The following is a 23879-nucleotide window of genomic DNA, read 5'->3' as shown; positions in this document are numbered from 1 at the left end:
GGGTTCCACTCCCCCCCCCTCCTTTCACCAACCCGCGCTGAGCAGCGTGGTGAAGTATGGTCAAACAAACCCCATGACTACAACGGCTAAGGAAGACTTGTTATCACAGTGCATTCATAAAGCACTGTAAATCAAACATCAAATAAAAGCATGTATTTTGCTGCACTAGCCTTTGACAACCTGCCATGCATGGTGGTCACCCATCCAAACGCTTATCCAGGCTCAAATCCCTGCTTCGCTTCCGGGCGGTGACATGGCCTAGGTGCACGGTTCGAATTCCAGCAGCCCGCACTGATTAATGCTGCGGAATAATAACCATGAATGCCACGTGCCGTGCGCTTCACCCACAGCAGACGTTAAATATCTCGCGAGGGCATTCGCGATTATAGACCCATTGTGTGCCGGCCTCATGGCCTAAATTTGAAAAAAAATTCTTATGTTTTTTCGGTAAAGTCACGTAGGTAAAAAATTAGAATAAATAAAAGTAAAATAAAAATAAAATAAAAATCACGACGTTTCGGAGGCAACACAAGCTTCCTTGATACAGCTATCGTGCTGTGACGGTTCCACCTGAAGACGGAAGCTTGTGTTGCCTCCGAAACGTCGTGATTTTTATTTTATTTTTATTTTACTTTTATTAATTTAAATTTTTTACCTACGTGACTTTACCGAAAAAACCTAAGAATATGAATCCTTGCAGTCACGAAAGCTTCAAATCTAGAATTGAAAAAAATGCATTTAACTTGGCAGAAAGCTCCTTAAAAAGGGGGGAAATTAGACTCAGTGTCGCTTTCCTGGGCACAAGGTGCATTCTAAACTGACACTGATGTCATTCCTTTCGTAAGGCCAGGTGCGTGGCTGCAATCACTAAACCACGCCTCCTCTGCAGTGGGCGGGGCTTGTGCAGTCAGACCACGCCCCCTTTTTTACAACGGGCGTCGCGGTGGGTGGGCGTGGGGGCTTAATATTCTTAGGTTTTTTCTGTAAAGTCACGTAGGTAAAAAAATTTAGTGGGGAGGGGCTGGGTGGGGAGGGTGGGGCTGGGTGGGGAGGGGAAGGTGGGGTCGTGGGGAGGGGAGGGGCTGGGTGGGGAGGGTGGGGGGGCTGGGTGGGGAGGGGCTGGGTGGGGAGAGTGGGGTGGGGCTGGGTGGGGGGGCTAGGTGGGGGGTGGGAGGGGTGGGGCTGGGTGGGGAGGGGCTGGTCACCCCGTGGTGCCCTTATAAAACTCAACGTTTAACCTACTCACGCCGGCTTGTGCCCGCTCTCACAGTCGGCCATATTTGCAGAATACACCACGCCGCCGTTGACCCTGGCCATTGACCGAGCAGCCCAGAGTTCCTACTGTAGTGGTGTTAACTACTCGCTGTTCGCAAACTGTGACAGCAGATCGTTAACAAGGTTTTCCCACTCAATCAAACGGTCAGGGTCAAATGGGATGAGGTAGGATTCAAACCCAGATTGGGAAGGACCAATCAGAGGGTCTCACAAGGTGGCCGGGGATTGGACAACCCGGCCACGAACAGGTATAAAAGCCAGAGCGCTGAGAGCTCTGGAGGAGTTCTGCTACACGAAGACCCAAGTCGGCCGAAGACGTCTAGGACCCTGGACCAAGCCCTCCAGCCCTTATCAGGGCTAGGGCTCGGAGTAACCAGTGGTCGGGGAGAGATCCCCTAGGTCCAGCCAGAGGATGCTGAGAGAGCAGGGAGATTAGATAGCCTGCAAGGTCCGGAGGCTTGTACCTTCTGAGGGTAACGGGTGAGGGGACCATATACCCCTTAGTGTGATAGGGACTGTGTTATTAAGATAATAAACGGTGTGTGCCATAAAAGACATTTAGAAGTCCGTCCTTACAACACTACACTACCAACTCCCTCCGCAGGAATGTGTTTCCTATACTCGCTTAACGACCAAATCGCTTAACGACCGGTTTTGTGGAACCAATTACCATCTCTAAGAGGAGTGCTACTGGTAATGGAGAAATCCGATGAGCAATAAAGCTCTTTTTATCGCGCTAAGACCCTGCTCGGCAGTTGGCTGTGAGTCGGCGTGGCTAAATCTCGATTTGAAGTTTTCGTGACTGCAGGGATCCATACTCTTTGGTTCTTTCGGTAAAGTCACGTAGGTATAAAATAAATTAAATCACGACGTTTCGGGCGCAACACAAGTGCCCACTTCAGCAGTTGTTTCTTGCTGTGGCTGTCCCACACCTGATGACGGATGCTTGTGTTGCGCACGAAACGTCGTGATTTTATTTATTTTATTTTATACCTACGTGACTTTACCGCAAGAACCAAAGAGTGTAGGCGTGGCTCGTACAATCAAGCCGAGCCCTCGTTGGACATTACATCAGGCGGTCACGTTCCTGGGAACCCCAGTCGTAAATCGGACCCTGCTTACCCATTTACATTAGAAATAGTTAATAACATCACTTGCATATGTGTTTTTATTATTATTTTTACCAGCAATACAATATTTAACAGGGGCTTAAGAGGTCAAACAAAAAAATCCCCCAATACGCACCTGAGAATAACACCACCACCACAACCACCCACACCAAATCACATCTGAAACCAGACTCAACCATTTTTTTTTCAAATTTTCTTGCTGTGGATTTCACACCTGATGATAATTGCTTGTGTTGCAGTCGTGAGAATTTTTATTGTTTTATATTTACATTATTTTATTATTTCCCTTCTACGTGACTTTACCGAAAGAACCAAGAATACAGACTCACTGTTCAAACGCGTTCCGAATTTGTTTTCTTTTCCTGTCTTTACTTGGATTTTCTGTTTGCACTTAGTCACATATTAACTTTAAGATGTTTTTTGTTCATGTTTTGTTTTTTGTTTGTTGCGGTTGCACCCGATTCAAGAGCCGAATGGCTCACAGGGCTATACCTAATAAATGAACTTGAATGAACTTGATTTCGCGTCGGATACGTCGTAAATCGAGTCCGCGGTAGCAACCCCGCGTCGTAAACCGGAGCCCCTATGTGGGCGTGTCACTTAGCCGTGAAGGCCCCCCCCCGCGCTCCTTGTCCCCGCCCCGCCGTTGTTTTGTTTCCGGCTCGCGTGACGTCACTGCCGATGTCCCTCGTGAGCCCAGAGAAGTCGGTGGCTGAGGTGGTGGTTGTGAGGCTCCGGTGAAGCCGAACGTGCTCGACCACCCTCGTCTCGTTATCATCATCATCGTCGTCGTCGCCCAACCCGCCCGACCTCGTCCCTTGGTCGCCCACCCGTGAGTGCTTTTGCTGCCGTGCGCCCGATCGCGGTCGTCACGGTGTGACGGGGCCTACCTCGGGCGGGCTTTTGACACCCGCAAAGCTACAACGCCGACCTGCCTGGCTCGCTTGTTTTGACGACGCTCGCGATGATATATTTCTATAAAGCGGCGGCAATGATTGGAATCGACGGTAATTATTGCGGGGCGAGGTGTTGCTTGTGTAAATGAGACGCAGCAGCAGCAGCAGCTGCCCGCGACTTGGGGCAACGATGGTGGTGGTGGTGGTTGTTGTTGTTACCGGGCCCAGGTTACAACTCGCGTCTCCGTATCTCGCTATCGCTTTGCGTGTCGCTGTGTGCACCTATGTTAGTGCTTCACTCTTGCTGCTATGTCTCTCTCGCTACGTGCGTCTTCGTGTTCCGCTGTGGCTCTCCGTGTCGTTTTGCGTCCTTCCCTTTACGTTGCCTGTCACCGTGTTCTCTTGACGTGTCTGGCTCTATTACTGTGTAATTCTATATCTTTCTCGCTATCGCTTCGGCAATTTGTCTTTCGCACTCTGACTTTGTCTCCTGTGGCTTTCGATGTCTGCCTCTGTTGCAGAGGCAGATCACTGTTTCATTGCTTTTATGGCTTTATTTTGGTGGTTTTCGAAAAGTTATTTGGTTTGGCCATGTTTGTTTGTTGTAGTACGGAGTTAGACTGATGGTTTTAATCTAAGTTGTGTTGTGGTTGTTGTTTGACTTGCATCCCACTGGGATTTTTGCACACAGCGTTGGTGTACGGTGCTATTTCTGCAACATTTAGCTGTCTTTTCTTGGATTTTCTGTTTGTGCATAGTCACATAGTCACTTTAAGATGTTTTCTTGTTTATGTTTTCGTTTTTTGTTTGTTGCGGTTGCACCCGATTCAAGAGCCGAATGGCTCACAGGGCTATACCTAATAAATTAACTTGAACTCTGTGTGTGTGTGCGTCTCTTTTTCCATTTTTCGGTGTCAATGTCGTTCTCGGTTTCTTTCCTTGTTCTATCTCGTTGCCACTGCATTTGCCATGTCTCGGTGTTCATTATCCGTCCCGTCTGTGTCTCTGTGAGACTTTGTGCCCGGAGTCTCTACGTCTGCCTCTGTCTCGCGAAGCCTTCTGCATCTTCTTCGTGTTTGTCTCTTTCAGTGAGTGTCTCCACGTGGTATCCCTTGCTTGCTTTACGCATGGTGTGGTGGAGTGTTGGTACAGCGCTTACCTGGAGCCCCCAATAACTTCTCATTTGAATTGCGGGAGCTAAGGCGTATGCATGTATCTGGGTCTCAAAGTGCACCTAGCCTGGCACAGGCGCCGTGGTGACGTCGCCGCCACTTAGTGGCGAATCGCGAGTGTTGTTGTTGTTGTCGTCCAAGTAATGGTGTTGGTGTGGTGACCGGTAGTGGTTCATGTAGTTGTGGTTGTGCAATGTGTTACTGAATGTTGTTTTCACATGGGAATTCGATTTGTTTACAATGAACTGTAGCGTAATGGTTAGCACGCTGCACTATGAACCCGGCGACCCAAGTTCGATTCCCGCTCACGGCCAACACCAGTGACGATTATTTGAACCGGTCATGGGCCCTCCCCTAGATCGACTCAGCCTCAAATGAGGACCTGGTGTGGTGTGTAAACATCGCCACTAGGGAGACAAAGGCGGTCAGGCGTGGTGCTGCCTACCCACCACCTCGTGTACAGTTCCAGCCTTCATAGGTGCTCGTTAACAGCACTTGCCCCAACAATGTTTTAAGGCTATACGGGGGATCTTTGTCTTTGATTTGCATTTGAGTTGCCCCCCCCCCCCCTCTTACCCTCTATGTTCTGTGCCCCTGATATCAGATTTGATTTGTGTTGAGCGCTCACTCTTACAGTGACAATCATCAGTGGCCGTGCACTGCGATTGATAATTATAATCGGAGAGAATGCAGCAGCAGCTGCTGCATTGCAAATGAACCGGTGGAGTGTAATGTTGCCAAGCATGTATTGCTTGGTGTACTCATTTTGCTGATGTTATCCCAGTTGTAAGTTCTTTGTCGCGTGCGTCTGCGTGTATACAGTTCGTACACACAGTGGCACGTGTTATTGTTACGATTGCTAAAATATGCAGCACTCTGAAGTATTTTTTGTGTGTGTATGGAAGTGTTAACCTGAAGGTGATATACGATCACGAAGACGTGTTTACGTAAAACAATCGTTGTTGTCATGCCACGGATGTGTAGATTTGACTGCAGGGTTTGAGATAAATTGTTTACTTTTAGATAAATTGATTCCCTCTAGTGTTTGAAAAGATTAAACTGGGCTCAGAAGTATTTTTAAGGCACACATGTTTTTAAAATGGTAGATGCCTTTGAAAATATCAGCCAAGATTTACTTTTTGTTTTGCTGATGCTGCTGATAACTATGCTCTAATTTACTATAGAGCCAAAAACGATGGGCAGCATAGGACATTTCAGAAAAGCCCCTGATTGTACTGTACTTATTTGCTCTTGCATCTATGCTCTCTACTTTCAACAAGCTGTATGAAGTATGCTCATAATACCCTCACGACCTGCGTGGTGTGGGCAAGTATCATCCAGCAGTGGATTAACAAAGGACTGTGCATATATATTTTTACTTGTACAGTATTGACATCGATGTCAATGTTGTGTTTATAACAATATCCTTTCGTCGTTGTTTTTTTTCTGCCCAGATATTGAGGGCCAAAAAGCTGGCACCGCGTAGCGGCTCGCGCCAGGACCAGGGGCCGTGCCGTTCCGTGCGCCCCCGTGCCACGCCAACGCGGGCGCCATGTACTCGGAGTGGCGTTCGCTGCAGCACCTGATTGAGCGTGACCAGGGCCACCTGAGTGTGCTGCACAGCTTCCCCGAGAGCGTGGGCCGTGATGTCGTGGTGGCGGTGGTGCGGCCGCTCAGCCAACCGACCGCCGACTCCATCCTGCACACGGACAAGGAGGCACGCCCCGTTTTCCCTGTGCCACCTCCGCACGGCGCCCATCCCAGTTCTGTCGTCGGCTCATCCTCGCCCGAAAGCGTGACCCAACGAACTGAGTTTGATTCCTGGTCACAAACTGGCATCATTACATACCTACATCCCTGCCCGTAGACATGTAATTGTATATAGATACTCAACAATGAAAATGTCTTCTTATGCTCAATATATATTTGTTTCAAATTTGGAACGTGAAATTATGATTTATGTTTGCTACTTTTTTTTACTGTAAACCTGAGAAAATAAAACAGTAAAATTCTTACAGTATCTGAATACAACCACACCTCAAAATTCTGTTCAGAAACAGTGCGCATATTTATTTTATAGTGTGATGCAGTCAGTCATATGCAGAGGAAACAAATAAAGCCTTAGACCTGGACTTGAACAGGGCAGGGAGAAATCTGGGTGGATAGGAGGTCTGGACTACAGCAGAGGAGATTGAGCAACCTCCCAATGGTCCACGGTTGACTGGGAGCTTCGATAGAGAGCTTCAGTTGCCGGAGCGGCGAGTGTGTGGACGGGCGCTTAGTAACGAGAGAGACTAGAGGTGGGCAAGGATGAGTTCACGCGGGATCTTCATTTATGAACTCAATTTAACAAAACAGTCGAATCAATTTCTGACCCACAATTTTTACAATTCATTGAATCGCTGGTGGAAGTAAAGGGTCGTATGTCTTACTGGTCGGTAACGCACGCGTAAAGGGTCGCCACCGTGCGTGCCTGCCGCAGGTGAAATGGACGATGGAGGTTCTGTGCTTCGGCTTGTCGCTGGCGCTGGATGGGGACGCGGTGCGCTTGTGCGTCGACGTCTACACCGAGTGGCTGCGGGCGCTGGCCGAGCCGCGGCTGCCCAACCTCCCGACGCCTGTGCGCCGCGAACCCAACGCCTACTCGCGCAACATCTTCAAGCACCTCTACAACCTCTTTGTGCCCAGGTGCCCTGGACTGACGAGGATGACGTTTCTAACCGATTTTATTTTCGACTCAACGCGAGCCCGCTACATCGTACCAATCGTAGAACAAGAAGCGGGGCATGCATGAATCCTGCAAGCAATAGCCTGAGATCGACGCGGCAGGGTTTGGTGAAGATGGGCGGATTGGGCTCACTGCCCCACCCAGTTGGGGAGCCTTAAGCAGACAAGTGAAAGTTTATATGGGGGGGGAAGGTAAGGGAGAAGATAACTAACATTAAAGGAAAGAGAGGGGAAGGGGAGGGTACAAGTGGGGGGAAAGGCATGTAATAAATCACCACAAATAAAATTATACGCCCCGTGCGAGCTTGTAAACTTACATCCCTCGGAGCAAGACTTCCCTGAGTGAATTTACTGTGATGGAAATACGAGCGTGGCGTTCAGCGGCACACCATGGTGCTGACGATGACGTTCACTCTCCGCAGGAGCGACGGCAGCACGCAGAAGCAGGCGGAGCTGTGCCGTGGGGTGCTGCACGCCGTGCAGAGGCTGGCGCGCGACGCCACGACCATGGAGCGCGAGACGTGGGAGGAGCTGCTGCTCTTCCTGCTGCACATCAACGACACACTGCTCGCCGCTCCGACGCACATTGGTACCCGAGTGCTCGCTTTGCCATCGGCGTCGCTCTCGGAGACCATGGCAGCCCTTTGTGTTAGAGAATGACCTTTGGAAAAATAAGTCGCAGAGCTATCTCTGAGATGGTTTGTAGTGAACTCTCAAGCACATAGCCGTGGTCAGCACCTTCCTATCGGCTCTGCCACTGACGGCAGTATTTTTGGGCATGACAGTCAAACTTTTATTTGTAAGTCTCCAAGCTGGAATTGAACGAAATTTCAGTGCAGAACCAAATGTTTTTGTTTTGTTGTAGTCATTAGTGATCAGACCGAGAGCATCAACTGACTATGCTTGAGAACCCCATTTAATCAGAGATAGGTGCCTGGATTTGAATCCGAGATCTTGGCTCTGACCTCTGAGCCACACAGCCACTGTGAAGGATGGAGAGAGCTTAAAGGAAGGGGCTACACAAACAACAACTCGCTCTTGTTCCACACACGCATACTATACCTCGGTGTGTTTGCTTTGAGCTGTCTGACATGAGTTTGACTCTTCATCAATGAGAAAAAATTACTTTAAACTTGTAAAAGGGATACCTTCATTGCGCGCTGAAGTGCCGTCACTGCATTGCCATTCGAGTGATGTCACTAGCGAGCAAGAATGATCTACGTTACCACGATTTTAAAGATTGCTCGTCGATGGAGATTCACATTTGTGTCGGACCGCATGGGACGTACACCTTGGGTAAGCATCGACAGGACGCGCTCTGTGTGTTTGTGGATGCATCGTTTTTTGGCACGTAGCAGGGCAAGTATGTGCACACGTGCACAACGGTTCCGCTCCCAGCATCCGTAATCCATCACATGGAACCTCCGCAAAGGCAACGGAGACACTACCTAGCAGAGGACAACACTGGAATGCGTATTTTATTGCTTATCTATAATAGAGGCTATTTAGTTTCGTGAAAGATCTATGATCTGACCTGTGTAAATCGAAGTTAATTACACTCAGAACAGTTTATTTGTTAAGATACGCACAAACACAATTGGTATTTTGGTGTTTTCTTTTTTTAATTGATGGCTGGACTGTGGCCCAGAAAATTTGTACACGTGCGAATGGAAATTATTGGCTTTAATGTTGAACTTCTTTCGCACCGTATGTATCCATCCGTGCTCATCGGAGGTTGACGAATGGCTCTGAGTTCAGATTGTTGAACTGGCATCGCAGAGAGCCTCGATTTGAGTCCAAGTATTCGTTAGTGATCATGTTGGGTTCTCTAAGTCTAGTGAAGTTGTTGGTCTCGGCCCAGTCATCAATGAATGCACAAAAAAGACCCACCACACTACATTTAGTTCTGCACTTTGGCTAAATTCCAGCTCGAATAATTATAAATATTGATTGGATTTTTACGTAACAAACCTTACTCAAAGTGATATAACTGGTGGGAAAGTGCTGCTCCCACTACCGTATTGAGCAGAGATGACTTTGAGGGACTTGAGAAATAGCTGTGATATTTCCTTCTGTGGTTCATTCTGCTTTGCGAGAAATCAGGATGGATGCTTGATCTCGTGACATATCGCAGGTAAAACATTCGGGATGAAATTAATGAAAAATCAATACCTTTTTAGTATAGGTTTCCCTTACTTCATGCGGGTTTAGTTTGTGCGATTTCGCGCTGTATATGCGGCTAACATATTTCTACCCGAAATTCTCTATATGCTGTTTGAATTCACTCATGCGGCTATACGGTTGGACGTGGGACCAAATTGCGTGTTTGTACCTCGTGCGCTACTCGGGCAGGCTGCTGTCCCGTGCGGTTTCGCGTTGTGCGCCCTTCTGTTGGAACGCATCTACTACCGCGTAAAGCGAGGGAAACCTGTACCGACAAATGTAGTTGGCAGGTCAGACTTGTTGTATCTGCCCTGGGGAGCGTGGCCTGGCCATTGCAAGCCTCGGCGGCGATGTCTCTGCACTGCAGGTGGGCTGGCGGAGCAGCTGGCTGACAAGCTGATCGCCGTGTTGTTCGAGGCGTGGATGCTGGCGTGTGCGCGCTGTTTCCCGACGCCCCCGTTTTGGCGCACGGCACGCGAGATGGTGGCCTGCTGGCGCCACCACACGGCGGTGGTGGACCAGTGGAGCCGAGTCGTGTCGGCCCTCACCTCAAGGTGCAAGCGACAAACAATCAGAATGTTGACTTGTACCGGAGGAATCCGATGAGCTATCAAGGTCTTTGTTACAATGACCAACCATACAAAAACACGATAGGAGTGCAAAGTATACGAAAGGTAAGCTAATCACAAAAAATGTTTTTACCAGGTAAAGCCCACTGATCTATTAGCTCATGTTTCAGAAGCGACCTGGCCACAAATTATAGCTCAGCAAAGTGGCTTATCAAGTAGATATTTATAGCAGCCAAATACTTAAACGCATGTTTCTAAATGTGGAGGGAAAAACCAGAGGACCCGGAGACAATTTCCACGTGACCACGGGGAGAGCATTCAAACTTCAAATATACAGGCGTCAGGGTCGGGATAAAACCCCCGATCTCTTACATATCAGGCGAAGAAGAAAACATCACGACACTGTGGCAAAGATGGCTTTTGCGGGTTCAAGCTGGGTTGTGCATGTCCGCTCAGTGCGTGTAAGTGATGTGGTGATCGGCCAATGTGCATTGAATCTCCAGCCGTAAAGATTATTGCTTTGCGAGCTGAAACAATTCAGTCCTGTTGGCTTCTCATGTTCATTGAAGGCACAATAAAGATCAGAGAGCCCAGATTTAGATATTTCTCTGACTAATCGCTATAACAACCATTACATATATTTAAGTATACAATTAAAGAGAAGAATTTAAATTTATATGTTTCTCATCTTACAAATGATTTTCATACTGTCTGGAACACTTCTAATATCTAACGGTAGGGTCAACTGATCGCTGCAATGTGAGTACATTACTTCAATTATGGTGTTCGTGAAATGTGCAATGTGCTGGCTGTTTGTCGATCATTGACGACGTCCCTGCCGATCGTTGGTGTTGGCCACACGTGTGCGTGTACGTACGTATGTTGAATTTCTTTCGCGCTTTACGTACCCAACCGTGCTAATCGTGATGACGTTTGCTGGCGCCGCAGGCTCCTGCGCTTCATGTACGGCCCGGTGTTCCCGCTGTTCAAAGTGCCGGAGGAGGATGCCGGGCTCATCCCACCGGACATGGAGAACGACTGTGTGGCCCAGACCTGGTTCCGTTTCCTCCACATGCTCAGGTAGTGCTGAGCGACGCACGCAATCACCACATCGTGGTGATTGACTTAAAACTATGAACTATTTTTATTTAACCTGGTAATGCCCACCGAGGTATATAGCTCTTTTTCAGAAATGGCTTGGCCATGAATTATAGCTCAACGAAGTTGGCTTATCACGTGGACATTTATAGCAGCCAAATATTGTAAACACATATAGATTTTTTCTCCGGAGGACCCGGAGGAAAAATCCACGCGACCACGGGGAGAACTAGCGAACTCCAAATATACAGGCATCAGGGTCGGGATCGAACCCACGACCTTTTGTATACCGGACGAGGTAGTTTACATCTCGCCACCATGAGACTAAAAAGCATTCATGCATTAGATCTCTCTATATGTCTATCCGTCTGTCTGGAACGATAATTCTTGAAAAAAATCGTCCAAATAACTGCAATTTTATTGTAAAGTTGCGACTGGGGAATTGCCCTCTTGAAAGCCTAGTAAACCGATCACTAAAAAGCCAATAATAATTGAGAAGGCTTTTTGATCACGCTGGGCCAACAAGTGGTGGTGCTGGCCCGAGCACCCCCCTCGTGTGCCGTGCCAGCCTTCAAAGGTTAAATTTCGATTTAAAGCTTTCGTGACTGCAGGGATTCATCTTCTTGGTTCTTTCGGTAAAGTCACGTAGAAGGGAAATGTCTTTCCAACAGACCTGTTCTTCACCTGAGGACGGCTGCTTGCGTTGTGGCCGAAACGTCGTGAGAATTATTTTATTGTTTTATTTTTATTTTATTATTTCCCTTCTACGTGACTTTACCGAAACAACCTTCAAAGGTTGTTATCAACAGCGCTTGCCCCCACGAGCCGGTTAAGGCTATGACGGCAGTGGGGGGGGGGGAGATCATTGTCTTTGTTCACCACAGTAACCCGGTGGAGCTGAGCAACCCTGGCGTGGTGGCGTCGACACCGAGGTTCCAGCAGACGCTGCTAGAGGTGGGCGGGGTGCTGCACGACGTGCCACAGTTCCAGTGTCTGCGCCAGCTCCCGGTCATCTTCTTCCGTGCCATGCGTGGCGTCTCAACCCTCGTTGACGCCTTCCTCGGTAAGAGGTTCATGGGTTCGATCCTGACCCCTGACACCTGTATATTTAGAGTTTGCATGTTCTCCCTGTGGTCGTGTGGATTTTTCTCTGGGTTCTCCGGTTTTTCCCTCCACATTTAGAAGCATACTTTGGGATGCTATACATTTCCACATGATGAGCCACTTCGTTGAGCAATCATTTGTGGCCAGGTCGCTTCCGTAAAAGAGCTATACAGCTCAGTGGACCTTACCTGGTAAAATCAAAATAGTTCAATTGTAGCAAGTGTAGTACCCACACTTTACCCCACAGCACACGTACTGCCGAGCAACCAACTGCGGCATAACCATTTTATGCTGCTTGGTAGACGGGGGCGTGGGGATTTTAATGAACTTGCTACGTTGTTTCAAACGCCGCGTCGGAAAGATGGCCTCGAACCGGCGACCTCTGGTTTGCAAGTCCAGCGTCCTGCCCATCACACCTCGGCAGCTCCCTTAGAATGTTTCTGCGCTAACCGCAGGAGCGTCGGTTTTGTGAGCAGGGATTAAACGCATGCGCATAGACACTGTCACCTCACCCAGCTCGGTGTGCTTTGCTCTCGGAGTAAAAGATCGGGAGAGAGAGAACGAGCGGCTTGTGCAACATTGCTCTGCTTGAAAAGCAATGGTTATTTCTGTCACCCTATCATTGCCTCGTGAAAGCATCTGAGATGGGCATTGTTGGGTGGAACGGAGCTCACTTTTTGCACTCGACATCGACTGGCGCTGGTGAACAAGAAAATTCTGCGTAATGGAGAAAAACCGCCCCTTTGCGGGCCGTGTATCGTTTAAAAAAAATCGTGTAATTTCCTGTGCAGAAACACATCGTCTTTCAACAGGAAGTGGGCAAAAGTAAAAAAAATCAAGTGGTGCAGTATACACATGGGGTTTTTGCAGTTCAGCATGTTACTCACAAAGACTTTTCCACACGGCCTTCGCTGACAAAGTTTCAGTTGAACTCTGCCACCTGTAACAAAGCTCTCATTGTCCGCCTGGTTCGTCGTTACATCCGAACAGCAGGCAGTGAGATTCACTGCGACCAACGGCGAAGGCTGTAAATGGTTCAGGTTTACAATGCGTCAAGTGTGGCGGGTGTACACAACACGATGTATCATGTCTCCTCAACACCGGGCTAATTCACGAATGCAATCATTTATTGAGAGAAAAAAACCACACACCACCTCTTATTCCCGCGAAGACCATGCTGCGTTGGCAAGTGGTGGACAAGCACAACCTTGGCAAGAAAACTCGACACACTCGTCAACTGCACTGCCTTCAAAGAAAAAAAACATGTATATCCAGTAGAACCCCTGTTAACGACTAATCGCTCAACGACAGGCCTCCATAGAGTCCAATGTGTCCTGTGTAGTGTATAGTCGTGTGGGAAGCAGTGGTGTAGTGGTTAGCGCGCTGCGCTATAAACCCAGCGACCCGGGTTCGATTCCCACTCACGGCCACCAACACCAGTGATGATTATTTTAACCGGTCCTGGGCCTCCCCTAGGTCAACTCAGCCTCAAATGAGTGCCTGGTGCGGTGTGTAAACATCGCCACTGGGGAGACAAAGGTCGGACGTGGTGCTGGCCACCTACCCCCTTGTGTACCGTTCCGGCCTTCATAGGTGCTCGCTAACAGCACTTGCCCCCCAACAGTCTGTTAAGGCTATATGGGGGATCTTTGTCTTTGTATAGTAGTGTAGTATATAGCAGTGTAGTGTATAGTCCACCTTCTCCAACCATTATATAAACGGAGTGGTAGCTCCTGCAATCTCTCATTTACTTGATACAGCTGTCGTGGCTGTGACGGTACCACCTGAAGACGGAAGCTTGTGTTGCCTCCGAAACGTCGTGATTTTTATTTTATTTTACTTTTTTAATGTTTTACCTACGTGACTTTACCGAATAAACCTAAGAATATAGTGTATAGTCGTGTGTGGTATAACTCTTTACGATCACCCGTGTTAACGACTAATCGCTTAACGACGGGCCTCCATAGAGGCCAAAGCGGTTCGCTTACCGACCATTTTCCTGTTAACGACGGGCTTACGATGAGCACGTGACCGCCAATTTCCGCCAATCCGCAAGCGCTAATGTGGTCTGACCAGGCCTCGGCCAATCAGCGACATACATTCATGAGCGTTGGGGCATTGTTTACATTCAGTGTCTGCTGTGCTTTGAAGTGGAAGCTTCTCTTTTGAGTTCTTGGTGTATTTTGACTTAAAAGTTTAATAATTAGATCAATAATTATGGCTTCGAAAGTGCTTGCGAAGTAAGACAAGAAAGTGAGGAAGACCGTTAGTGTTTTAATCAAGAAAGAAATAAATGATAAACATGAAAAAAGTGTGAAAATAGGTTTGTTGAGTAGTGAATATGGCCTTTCCCATTCGACTGTTTCCACCATTATTCAACAAAAGGACAAATTAAAAGACATGAAAGTGACGGATGCTTCGACCAGAGTGTACAAAGGTAGGGAAGTGATTGTGGAAACGAGAGACTTTTATAAATTTGGATCCAGGAAATACAAATGCGAGGTGATTTTGTTGTAGGTAGAGTAAATATTCATTAATACATTGATTAACCATGTTTCTTTTAATGTTATGTGTTTACAATGGTGTTAGTATCTTTATGTATTAATATCCAATGTTTAAATATTATAAAGCACGATTTTTTGGTGATAAAGGGTAACTTACGATGCTATCTAACGTGTATTTTCTATACTCGCTTAACGACCAAATCACTTAACGACCAAATCCCTTAACGACCGGTTCCGTGGAACCAATTACCATCGATAAGAGGTGGTGCTACTCCTGTAATCGTCGAAATGAAGTTGGGCCATTGCCTGAAACGTCTGGAATGCTGATGAGTGCGAGTTTTAACATTGTCAGTGTTGCTTTATACTTTATTCACATGTATAAAAAGCATTTTTTACGTGAAAAAAAAATCTGCCACCGACACTACGAAAACAAGACAATTATGTCATGAATGCTATGGTGGTTGCTATACAGTACTAAATTAGGACTGCGTGGTCCCTGACGTTTCTGTGCAGTGTGGAGATGCAATGAATAACTAGTCCTAAAGATATAAAAGCATCGCTTTTATATCTTTAGGGCCCCAATCCCATAAGAGACCCATTACACGCGGCATGCGTTATGTCCACCCGCATTTACACTGCACGGACGATGCACGCCAAAGCCGTGCTGAGCAAGCCCGGCAAGGCTCAGGAGGCACCGGGTTGTGTTTCCACCGCAGAACCCAAGCTGTCCCACTGAAGTCACACAAGGTCCCACAATCAAATGGTTTTTAACCCCACACCGTGGCCCTTCTTGGCTGCAAGCCAGATTCAGATATCTTACAAGGCTTTGCTCTGCAAATAAGCCAGGAGAAGAAAACGACCCGTAACCGTGACGTTCCCCACGTCGGCTCGATACAGGTGTGCCAGTAGAAACGGGATAACGGTTAAACACCCGGGACGTGGTAATGTCGCCACGTCTGAAGCCGAAGCCTGGCGCTCTTTCGCCAGGGATCTCGCGAGCGCGCTCGGACAGCGCCCCTGCCACGCCGGTGAACCCGAGCCGCCTGAGCATGCCGGTGATGAGCGGTGCTGGAGGCGGGGCGCCCACCACATCCCCGCACACCAAGAGGGCGCGCGCCGTCACCATCAGCAAGACCACGAGCAAAGCGTCCGCTGTGAGCCTGCACGCACGCCTGGCGGACCCCCCCCCCCCCGCCGCTCGGTTAACTGGCACGTAGACAGTTATACCGATCAGGTGACTTGCAGTCGGCTTGTCATCCGAACGTGTCCGTACATTTACGACAATAATTTACAGTCCTTAGTCGTGCATTGCTTCATTGGGGGTCTTCCCACACGTAATGATTAAGGGGGTTCTCTAGCATACTTTGCCATGCTGGTCAATGTGGGTTCGTGAAGGACTGCCCAAGACCTCTTCTGAAAGCACAATTTCACAGCATGTAGAGTGAAAATATCGTTATAAACCAAAAACACATCTGAGAGCTCAATTGGTAGACCAATCGATTTAAATAAGCTCTGATCGCAACCCATTGTTCACGTTCTCGACGCCCCCTCGCTGCCCCCCTCCGCTCTCTCCGCACAAAGGGGTCGCACTCTCAGGGCGTGCCGGGCGGCACCCATGCCAGCCGCTCCTCGCTTGCGTCGTCCTCTTCATCGGCCGCGTCCTCGGCCCCGTCCTCGACGCCGTCGCTGGTGCCCGCGCCGCGCGACCAGGGGGCGATGCTGCAGCAGGTGGCGCCCTCGCTGGTGCAGCTCAGCTGCGAGCCAAGGCCCCCGCCGGCGCCGACCCGCCCGCGCGTCAACTCCGTGCTCAACCTGTTCGGCCAGTGGCTGTTCGACGCGGCGCTCGTGAGCTGCCGGCTGGACGGCGCCGTCAGCCGTGACGGCAGCATGACGGGTAAGGTCCCCCCGGGCCTCCGGGCCCGCGCACCGGAGTACTCGAATCAAACGCCTCGCCCACCACGGCACGGCACGGCACGGCCAGCGCGCCCGCTCCTGCTGAGGTACGAGTCGTGAGGCTCAGCGAGATGCTGATAGGTTCTGAATGCAAGTTTTGTTACTTTAATAGCCTAGTAGGAGGCATGTAATGATGTAATGATTTTGTGAGTTGCCATGACTCGGGGTCACCGTTCCATCATTAATTGTCATGATTCTGAGTTATGATTAGTTTGAGTGGTCAATTCCATTAATATTGTGATGGTTGAAGCACCTCGACTGGCTGCATGCGTCACATGAAACTGTTTGACACAACACAGACAAATAGAACATTATTGACTCGGTATAAATGATTTTGGAATGTATTATGAGCATAAGAATCGCCTTTAATTGATACGTGAAGGCATCATTTGCATGTCTAAATTGCCGAGCATGTGGCCAAAGGGACGGAACAATTCAGCACGCCCGAGTTTCCTTGTGTATGTTTGTGCAGCGTCAGAATTGAACTGACCCAGAACCTGCGATAATTATACGCAACCTATATTAGTGGAAAAATGCGCACAAATTAAGTAACAAACAAGGTACATTTTGGTTCAACACGTAGGCTTTCGTGACCAATATTCATAATGAGACACTCTCCCAGACACCCTGTTTGCTGTACTAGTTACGAATTGGCACGTTCTGTTTACGTGACAAACCTTACTAATTGGCCGTGTCGGGTGTTGGCGGGTTTAACGACACGTTTATATTTACGCGATCTAACCCAAAAACATCTATTGACGTAATATTAAACCGATATTAGATTAAAATATCAAGTTAAACGTGCACGTATAAGACAAGCTTATGATTTACGCACGCACGCTCACGCACAAACACGTGCATGCCTATTCATATTCTGCGTAAACCCCAGCAAGTGCAGAGTTGTGTACCCGCTTGTACAAACGCACGGCCCGTTTGTACGTGTGCCCACCTGTAAAATGTGCCCCAGTTTGCCTGGCTCTGCAAGTTGCATGCACCATTCTGCGACGCGGTCCAACCCATCGCCTTTCGTTCTCTCTGGTCGGACTCCAAAATGGCTTGCAATGCCGAGTTGCGATGGAGAGTGGCACAGACAACGTCGCCATAGTAACGCGCTGGCAGCGGAAACACTGCGTGGTGGAATGGATGTGTATGATAACGCTAAGTGTGTGTTTCGGTCACTTAATCAAACCAAGCAACCTTTAATTGAAACAAGTAACACATCCCCTTTTAAAACAAAACATTTACATTGAGAAATGCGTTGACCGTAATGTGTGACTCCTGCCAGTAGATATCCCCAAAGGTTTTAAGCAAACAGCTTGTACAGGTTTTTCTGAGAAGTCGCCTTCTGCAATATAATCGACTCGTCGGCTCAATTTCGATTTAAAGCTTTCGTGACTGCAGGGATTCATATTCTTGGATCTTTCGGTAAAGTCGCGTAGAAGGGAAATAATAAAATAATAAAAATACAACAGAATACAATTCTCACGACGTTTCGGCCACAACACAAGCAGCCATCCTCAGGTGAAGAAACGGCAAAAAATTTGGTTTCTGCTTGAATTGGGGTCGGAGGCACAGGGTTGTACGAGAACCAGCTAGGAGGTCTCACTCAAGGGAACCTCCGATTGGCTCTTTGTGGTTTCGTTATACTGCTGCCCAAACACAAATGCGCAGTTTACCAACGGCGTCCGCTCTTGTTCTAAGCAGATTGCGGTTGTTCAACGGTGTGTTCCAGCGGACCACATGTTAAAACTAGCGAGCGTTGGCGAGAAGCACGATGTCAAACGCCACGTGACGACACAATGCTATTATTTCGTGTTTGTACAGACGTGACATCACGCATTGTTGTGACGTCATAACGTCTTTGCCTCTTGTCTCCAGGTCTCTCATCTCGCTAAGCTTCATATTGTTTTCCCACAGCTCTCTCATTTCGGCCTTTCGCCTATTTTACATCGCCCAGTGTGTATTTCTGTAAGTCTCGGTGAGCTTATAGCGTTCTGCGGGCCATAGTTCTCTGCAGCCCATTACAAGAGAATTCGTCTGCCAGATCTGTCCCACCAGTTGAAGGACTCTGTATTAGATGGTGAGGCATGGCAGCCCCCTGTAAAACAACTGTCAGAGCCTCCCCCCTGCCACATCCACTTAACTTATATTTACACAGTGGTCAGCCCGGGCAGTGTAAGTTTGGACAAAATGTTTGCTTAAAGCTCCTGTCAGTATATTGACTGCTTCCAAAAAATGGTGTCAGATGATCATATCAGCACTGTCCTCTGCTGGGTGTTGGCGTCCTCTCACTGTAAGTGTACCCGGCCAAGCGGAAGGGCTATTGTGAGCGTACCGGTCACACAACGCGTTCGACATACCCCTGTCTGGTCATCGTGCACCTCGGATGACTCTAGCGCCACGGTGAAGCCACTCCGTTGATCCACACAACAAAGTTTCTGATTAATCGAGTGGCCGTTTATATGAACGATAATCAGCACACGTGTACGTTTTTTGCTGCCCTTACGTTTTCGATATATTGGTGCGATTCGGGCTAGGGATTCGATTCTAAAATTAAATTTGTATTTTTTTTAAATGTGATGAATATAAGCAGACTATTGCGGCTGTAAGGGTGACTGGAACGCTTTATACACAACATAATATAATTCGCAAAATATGAACTCTGACACATGATTCTTGATCCTTACACGTGAATCAAAAACATTGATGCACTGTTTATTGCTGTCCTTGAGTTATATATAAAAAAAAACACCGCTCCCATGGAAGTAATCATTCCTGGTTGCGACTGGTGTGTTGTAAGCACTCGCATTCCCATAAGCATCGCAATTATCCGAAGAAATAGCAGCCTCATTATTGGTGTGTGTAATAAGTGTTCCGCAACAGCAGATTTTAAGGAGGCTCATTACAAGAGAAAATGTATTTAATATAATACTTGTTACGGACAGATGCACAGAGCTTTACAATTCACAGCCTGCTGGTGAATTGTAAATGGAGCGTTCTGCACCTCCTGAATAAAATAAAATAAATTGCATCGCGCCGTGTGGGAAAATTTACATGCTCGGCACAAAGCGGTTTGCAATCGTTTCACGACAAAGGGAATGAACGATAGGATTTTCAGCCCTGTGCGACAAGCGTGGCTGTGATGTATGTGGCTGGAGCAACGGTCATAAACCAGGAATGGGTGCAATGCTTAACTTGCCTACCAGGCATAACCCAGAATAATTAAAACCAATCCTAGCCTTGTCAAAAAGTTCAAGCACTTCATAATGCGAGACGTCTTTGGTAATTGGTTTTATCGTCATATTTTTTTGGGGACTTTTATTATTATTATTTGTTTAGAGCTGTATGAAGCCTGACCTTGGAAAAATAGCAGGAATGTTTTGAGCAATAAGTGATATGTGAAGATCTCATTGGACAGACCACATCATTAAAATTTGAAGTAAGATTTCGCTTACTTAAATAATGAACTTGTATTCTTTTGTACGATTCCCCTTGAATTGTATGGCAAATGATAATATGCATGATATTTTCGACAACCTTTGACCTACTGTGTAATTTTTCATCGCAGACTTGCCGTGGCTGTGGAGTGCCATCCCGAGTGTCTCGTTCCGTGTTTGTGTTTGCGCCACTGAATTTTTCGAAGTCGGTTTGTTTGTGGTCCCATTGATTTACACTCATGATTTGCGTTTCATTTGATTTCTATTGCCTTGCAGCATCTTTTATCCAAATCCTTCTTTCTTGTAAGTAGACCTTTTCTGTCCCGCCGCCCCTTGGCGTAGCTTGCCTCGCAGTGCTTGCCACTTTAACTACCCTCTCCAGGCCCTCTCTGAAATCAAAGCAGTGGCCGGTTGAGCAAACTCGCGGGGGCCACCTTTTGCCACGAGTGAACATCGGCGCGACCCGTTGCCCAACGCTCAAAACTGAACCGCGAGCACGTCGCAAGTTTTTCAAAATCTCGTCACACACTTCATTCAATTGAGTTGAATTAAACAACCCGTTTACAATCATTGCCGAGCGAGCAAGGGATTGCGACCGTGACGCTTGACACTCATTTGACCTACTTTTGCACCTGGGGTCATGGGGTCTTCAGCACCCTCATTACGTCACACCGTGAAATGTAACAATTCTGCACTGATAGATAGATAGACTGGGTTATTATCGGGCGGCTGCAGGAAAGGTAATGCGACCATTCCTTTCACGATTCTGTAGATATGACGTTCATGGATAATACGTGTAGGTAATGAGTAAAAAATCCTCAGCAGATTCTTCTGTTTTCTGCTTGAAATGGAAATTTACTTTCACGTACAGATGTATAATAAAAAAATGCATCTTATTGGCACAGATGCTTAAGTGGCTGTGAAAATCACTTACAGTGTTTGTCGACTGCTCGTGAATTAATACGTTCATGGGGGTGGTTGAAATTATAGCCGAAATGGTAATTTACAACATGTCAAATGTCTATCAAAAAGCACTTTCACGTACTTTATTTCACTCGAGGAACATTTTGGCTGGATGTGCGCCCATGACGTAATTACAGGCGTGGCTCAATTTCAGATGTAGCTCGGACATCTTGGGGTTGTGTGAAAATCCTCCATAATTCGCAAGCAGTTTCGCTTGGTCAGTTTGGTTGGACACATGGTACGGGCATGACGATGAACCGCTTTGGACTCGGAGAGGGTTCTGTATTCATCGTCCCATTCCCCGAGGATTTAACATCCTTGCTTTCTGGGTTCCATTGCTGCAATCGCACTGTTACATCTCATCCCAGCCTGGCGCTGTGTGGGGCGGCTTGCTTGTGCGTGTGCACTGTGGGTGTGTGTGCGCGCTTGTGTCTATAATTGCGCACGTTGGAACGTTTGGAAGCAATGGAAAGGTGTACCCCCATGTACTTCTAACAACCCAAATTAACAGCTCATTTGAATAGCACAACGACATTGCTGAGATTCAGATAATATTTCTTTGAAGAAAGAAATAATGCCAATCATTTTTGTCCATATCTGATTTTGGCTATTGGAAAATCGCAGAGTCTTTGTTGGGAATTTGGGTCATGCAATTTGGGTGAGCTGAATTTGGTAAATTGAATTTCACTTTGATCTGATCTACTGCACTGTGTAACCCAGCAAATTCAGTTTTTTTTTTCCTGGAGGATTGATGGAACTAGAGAGCCCCAGTTAATTAATATGGGTGATTTGTTTCCCCTTAGAAGATGCTTTCTTGTGAGGTTCATTGTATTCCTTTATGTGCGCGAGTTTGCTTGCGTGCGTGTTTGTCAGGCGAGCCGCTAGATTACTTTGCTTTTCCCGCGGCTTTATTGCTTTACTTTTTTACAATTTTGCTCAAATCCCTGATTTTTTGTTGTTGCGACATTGACTTCTGAAAAATGTGCCATCCCCTCTGTGTTTTTATCTTCTGCTCCGGGTTCTTGGACACTCGTGGGTTGGTGCTCTCTGCCCAATGGGACGCACTCTACACGTGGTTCTCAATCGCACGGGGACTTGTTGCGGAAAACGACCCATGCTGCTCCTTCATGTGTTAAGAGCCGCTGGCATAAACGCTCTCCTTTTAGTAACCAATTAACTTCCTGCTCTTCGACAATGTTGCGGTGCAGTGTCCGGTTAAAGTTAATCCTACGAATAAAGACTCGTTTGTTTTAGCGTTACTTTGTGATGGTTCATTGGGAATCGGAAAAGCCACACGAGCCACCGTAGTCTTGATTCCTGAGCTCGCAAAGTGTTTGGCAGCTGGATATGTGAGGTCAGAGCTGCGGTGAATGTGAATGAGGTCAGGCTGCGTTTGGGCGTGGACGTGCGTTTCCACGTGCCAGACCAGGCTCTCATTAAGCTCTTTCCGGAAGATACAATCCAACAAACAGTGATTTGTCTTGAAGATACTTGCTTTGGATGTCTGTTCCAGGCTATCTGATATGAGTTTGAAGCTTCCTTCAAGATGAAAGAGACTAAAATCATGATCAGATGCCTTGTTATAGTGCCCGAGTGACATTGCTACATTACTGTTTTATTAAAATGCACAGGAGCGCCCCACCATGATTTTAAAGTCTATTATTTTCAGTGATGTTTAAAAATAATGTCGGGCAGCCGAGGTCTTTGTTGTTTTGGGTTTATATCGTCCTTCAAAAATAATTCATACTTTACTGCACTAAAACCACGCATACCCGATTTGTCTCCGCCTCCATGCCCACAACTCACCTCCATGCCCACAACTGCTCCGTGGTGCCACCATGCGGAGCGGTGGCCGGTGCGAGGTGCCCATGTTCTAGCGGTGTGTGAGCTTAACACTTGGGCTCTACTGCATGATGCTACAGCCCCCCCACACACACTTTCCCCGGCTGCCCCCCTCCACATTCGTGGTGTCCCCTCAACATCGCATTGACCATGTCGTTGGGCTAGACGATGTTTGCTTACTCAGATTGCAAACCTCATGGTGTGATGAGTGCTTTCCCGTCGTTGTGAGTGAGGAGTGTGCTTTAGGAGGGTTTAGGTTAAAGCACCGCAAGTTTGACCGGCTCTCCAGCTGTGTGCTCATAGGAAACTCAAGCAGTGGTTGATGTTATCAGCCTCTATACATCTCCTGCGCCGTCTCTGGATTGTGTTTATGCCTGTGTTTCTCTCGCATGTGTGCGCCTATCTGGTGCACTGCTATTATATTAGTTGCGTGGTTTTTTTTGGCATAATTATGTTGAGTGTGTGTTCAACAGTTTTTTTAAAAGAATGATCCTTAACTGTTGACGCTTTAAACTGTTGGCTAGTTAAAAATCATATTTAAATAACATCCCACAACAAACTCATGAGCTCTGCGAGTCATGCTTGATTTACCGTATTTTTGTTCTTTTGCCATGAAAACTCTCGGTTGGTGTCCATTGTGGTGTGTGCCTCTGTGCGGCTGCCTTTGCTGCTGCTGCTGTTTGTGCCCTGAACCTTGGCAGGATGAGACGGTCGCTCTGGTTATTATTCCAGTTTGTTTCTTTTCATCACAGTACCCTTTTGAGTCACTGCCACCGTTGTGTCCCACTTAAGCACTGGATTAAGGCTAAATCATTCCTCTGGCAATGAAACACACGCTTGCAGTGTTTTCGCTGAGAAAAAAAAAGTTACGTTTTTTACAGACACGATAAAAACAACAACTTTAGTTGCGTATGGCCCAAGCATATGTGCGTATAGCTCTTCGATGTGTTCAGTTTCTGAAGAAACTCCTAGGACGTCGAGCAAAACGTCGAACATCGTGTTGAACAGCACACGGTGGAGCCCAAAAAACATCTCGGAGAGCTGTA

At 47.5% G+C, this 23879-nt stretch overlaps 2 protein-coding genes across 8 annotated transcripts in view; one reads left to right on the top strand and one right to left on the bottom strand.

The window, feature by feature from the left end:
- Positions 1 to 23879, bottom strand: part of RBIS (ribosomal biogenesis factor) — a 575724-nt gene that overhangs the window by 498050 nt on the left and 53795 nt on the right. The window lies entirely within an intron of this gene.
- RALGAPB (Ral GTPase activating protein non-catalytic subunit beta) overlaps positions 3063 to 23879 on the top strand; it is a 56173-nt gene continuing 35356 nt past the window's right edge. For 6 of the 7 annotated variants that reach the window (XM_078613761.1, XM_078613760.1, XM_078613759.1 and 3 more), the window contains exons 1-10: positions 3063 to 3237; positions 5928 to 6190; positions 6956 to 7161; positions 7623 to 7789; positions 9731 to 9917; positions 10881 to 11012; positions 11915 to 12093; positions 15626 to 15792; positions 16220 to 16532; positions 20305 to 20331. In XM_078613761.1, the coding sequence (XP_078469887.1) occupies positions 6026 to 6190; positions 6956 to 7161; positions 7623 to 7789; positions 9731 to 9917; positions 10881 to 11012; positions 11915 to 12093; positions 15626 to 15792; positions 16220 to 16532; positions 20305 to 20331 (1543 nt within the window). In that variant the 5' untranslated portion in view covers positions 3063 to 3237; positions 5928 to 6025. The remainder of the gene's footprint in view (positions 3238 to 5927; positions 6191 to 6955; positions 7162 to 7622; positions 7790 to 9730; positions 9918 to 10880; positions 11013 to 11914; positions 12094 to 15625; positions 15793 to 16219; positions 16533 to 20304; positions 20332 to 23879) is intronic. The other variant, XM_078613762.1, reaches the window with a different exon arrangement.

This window comes from Lampetra planeri, chromosome 42 (genome assembly GCF_965212315.1).
Source record: "Lampetra planeri chromosome 42, kcLamPlan1.2.h2, whole genome shotgun sequence".
Taxonomy (NCBI): domain Eukaryota; kingdom Metazoa; phylum Chordata; class Hyperoartia; order Petromyzontiformes; family Petromyzontidae; genus Lampetra; species Lampetra planeri.
The sequence above is the reverse complement of the archived record's forward strand: the minus strand, read 5'-3'. Positions and strand labels throughout refer to the sequence as shown.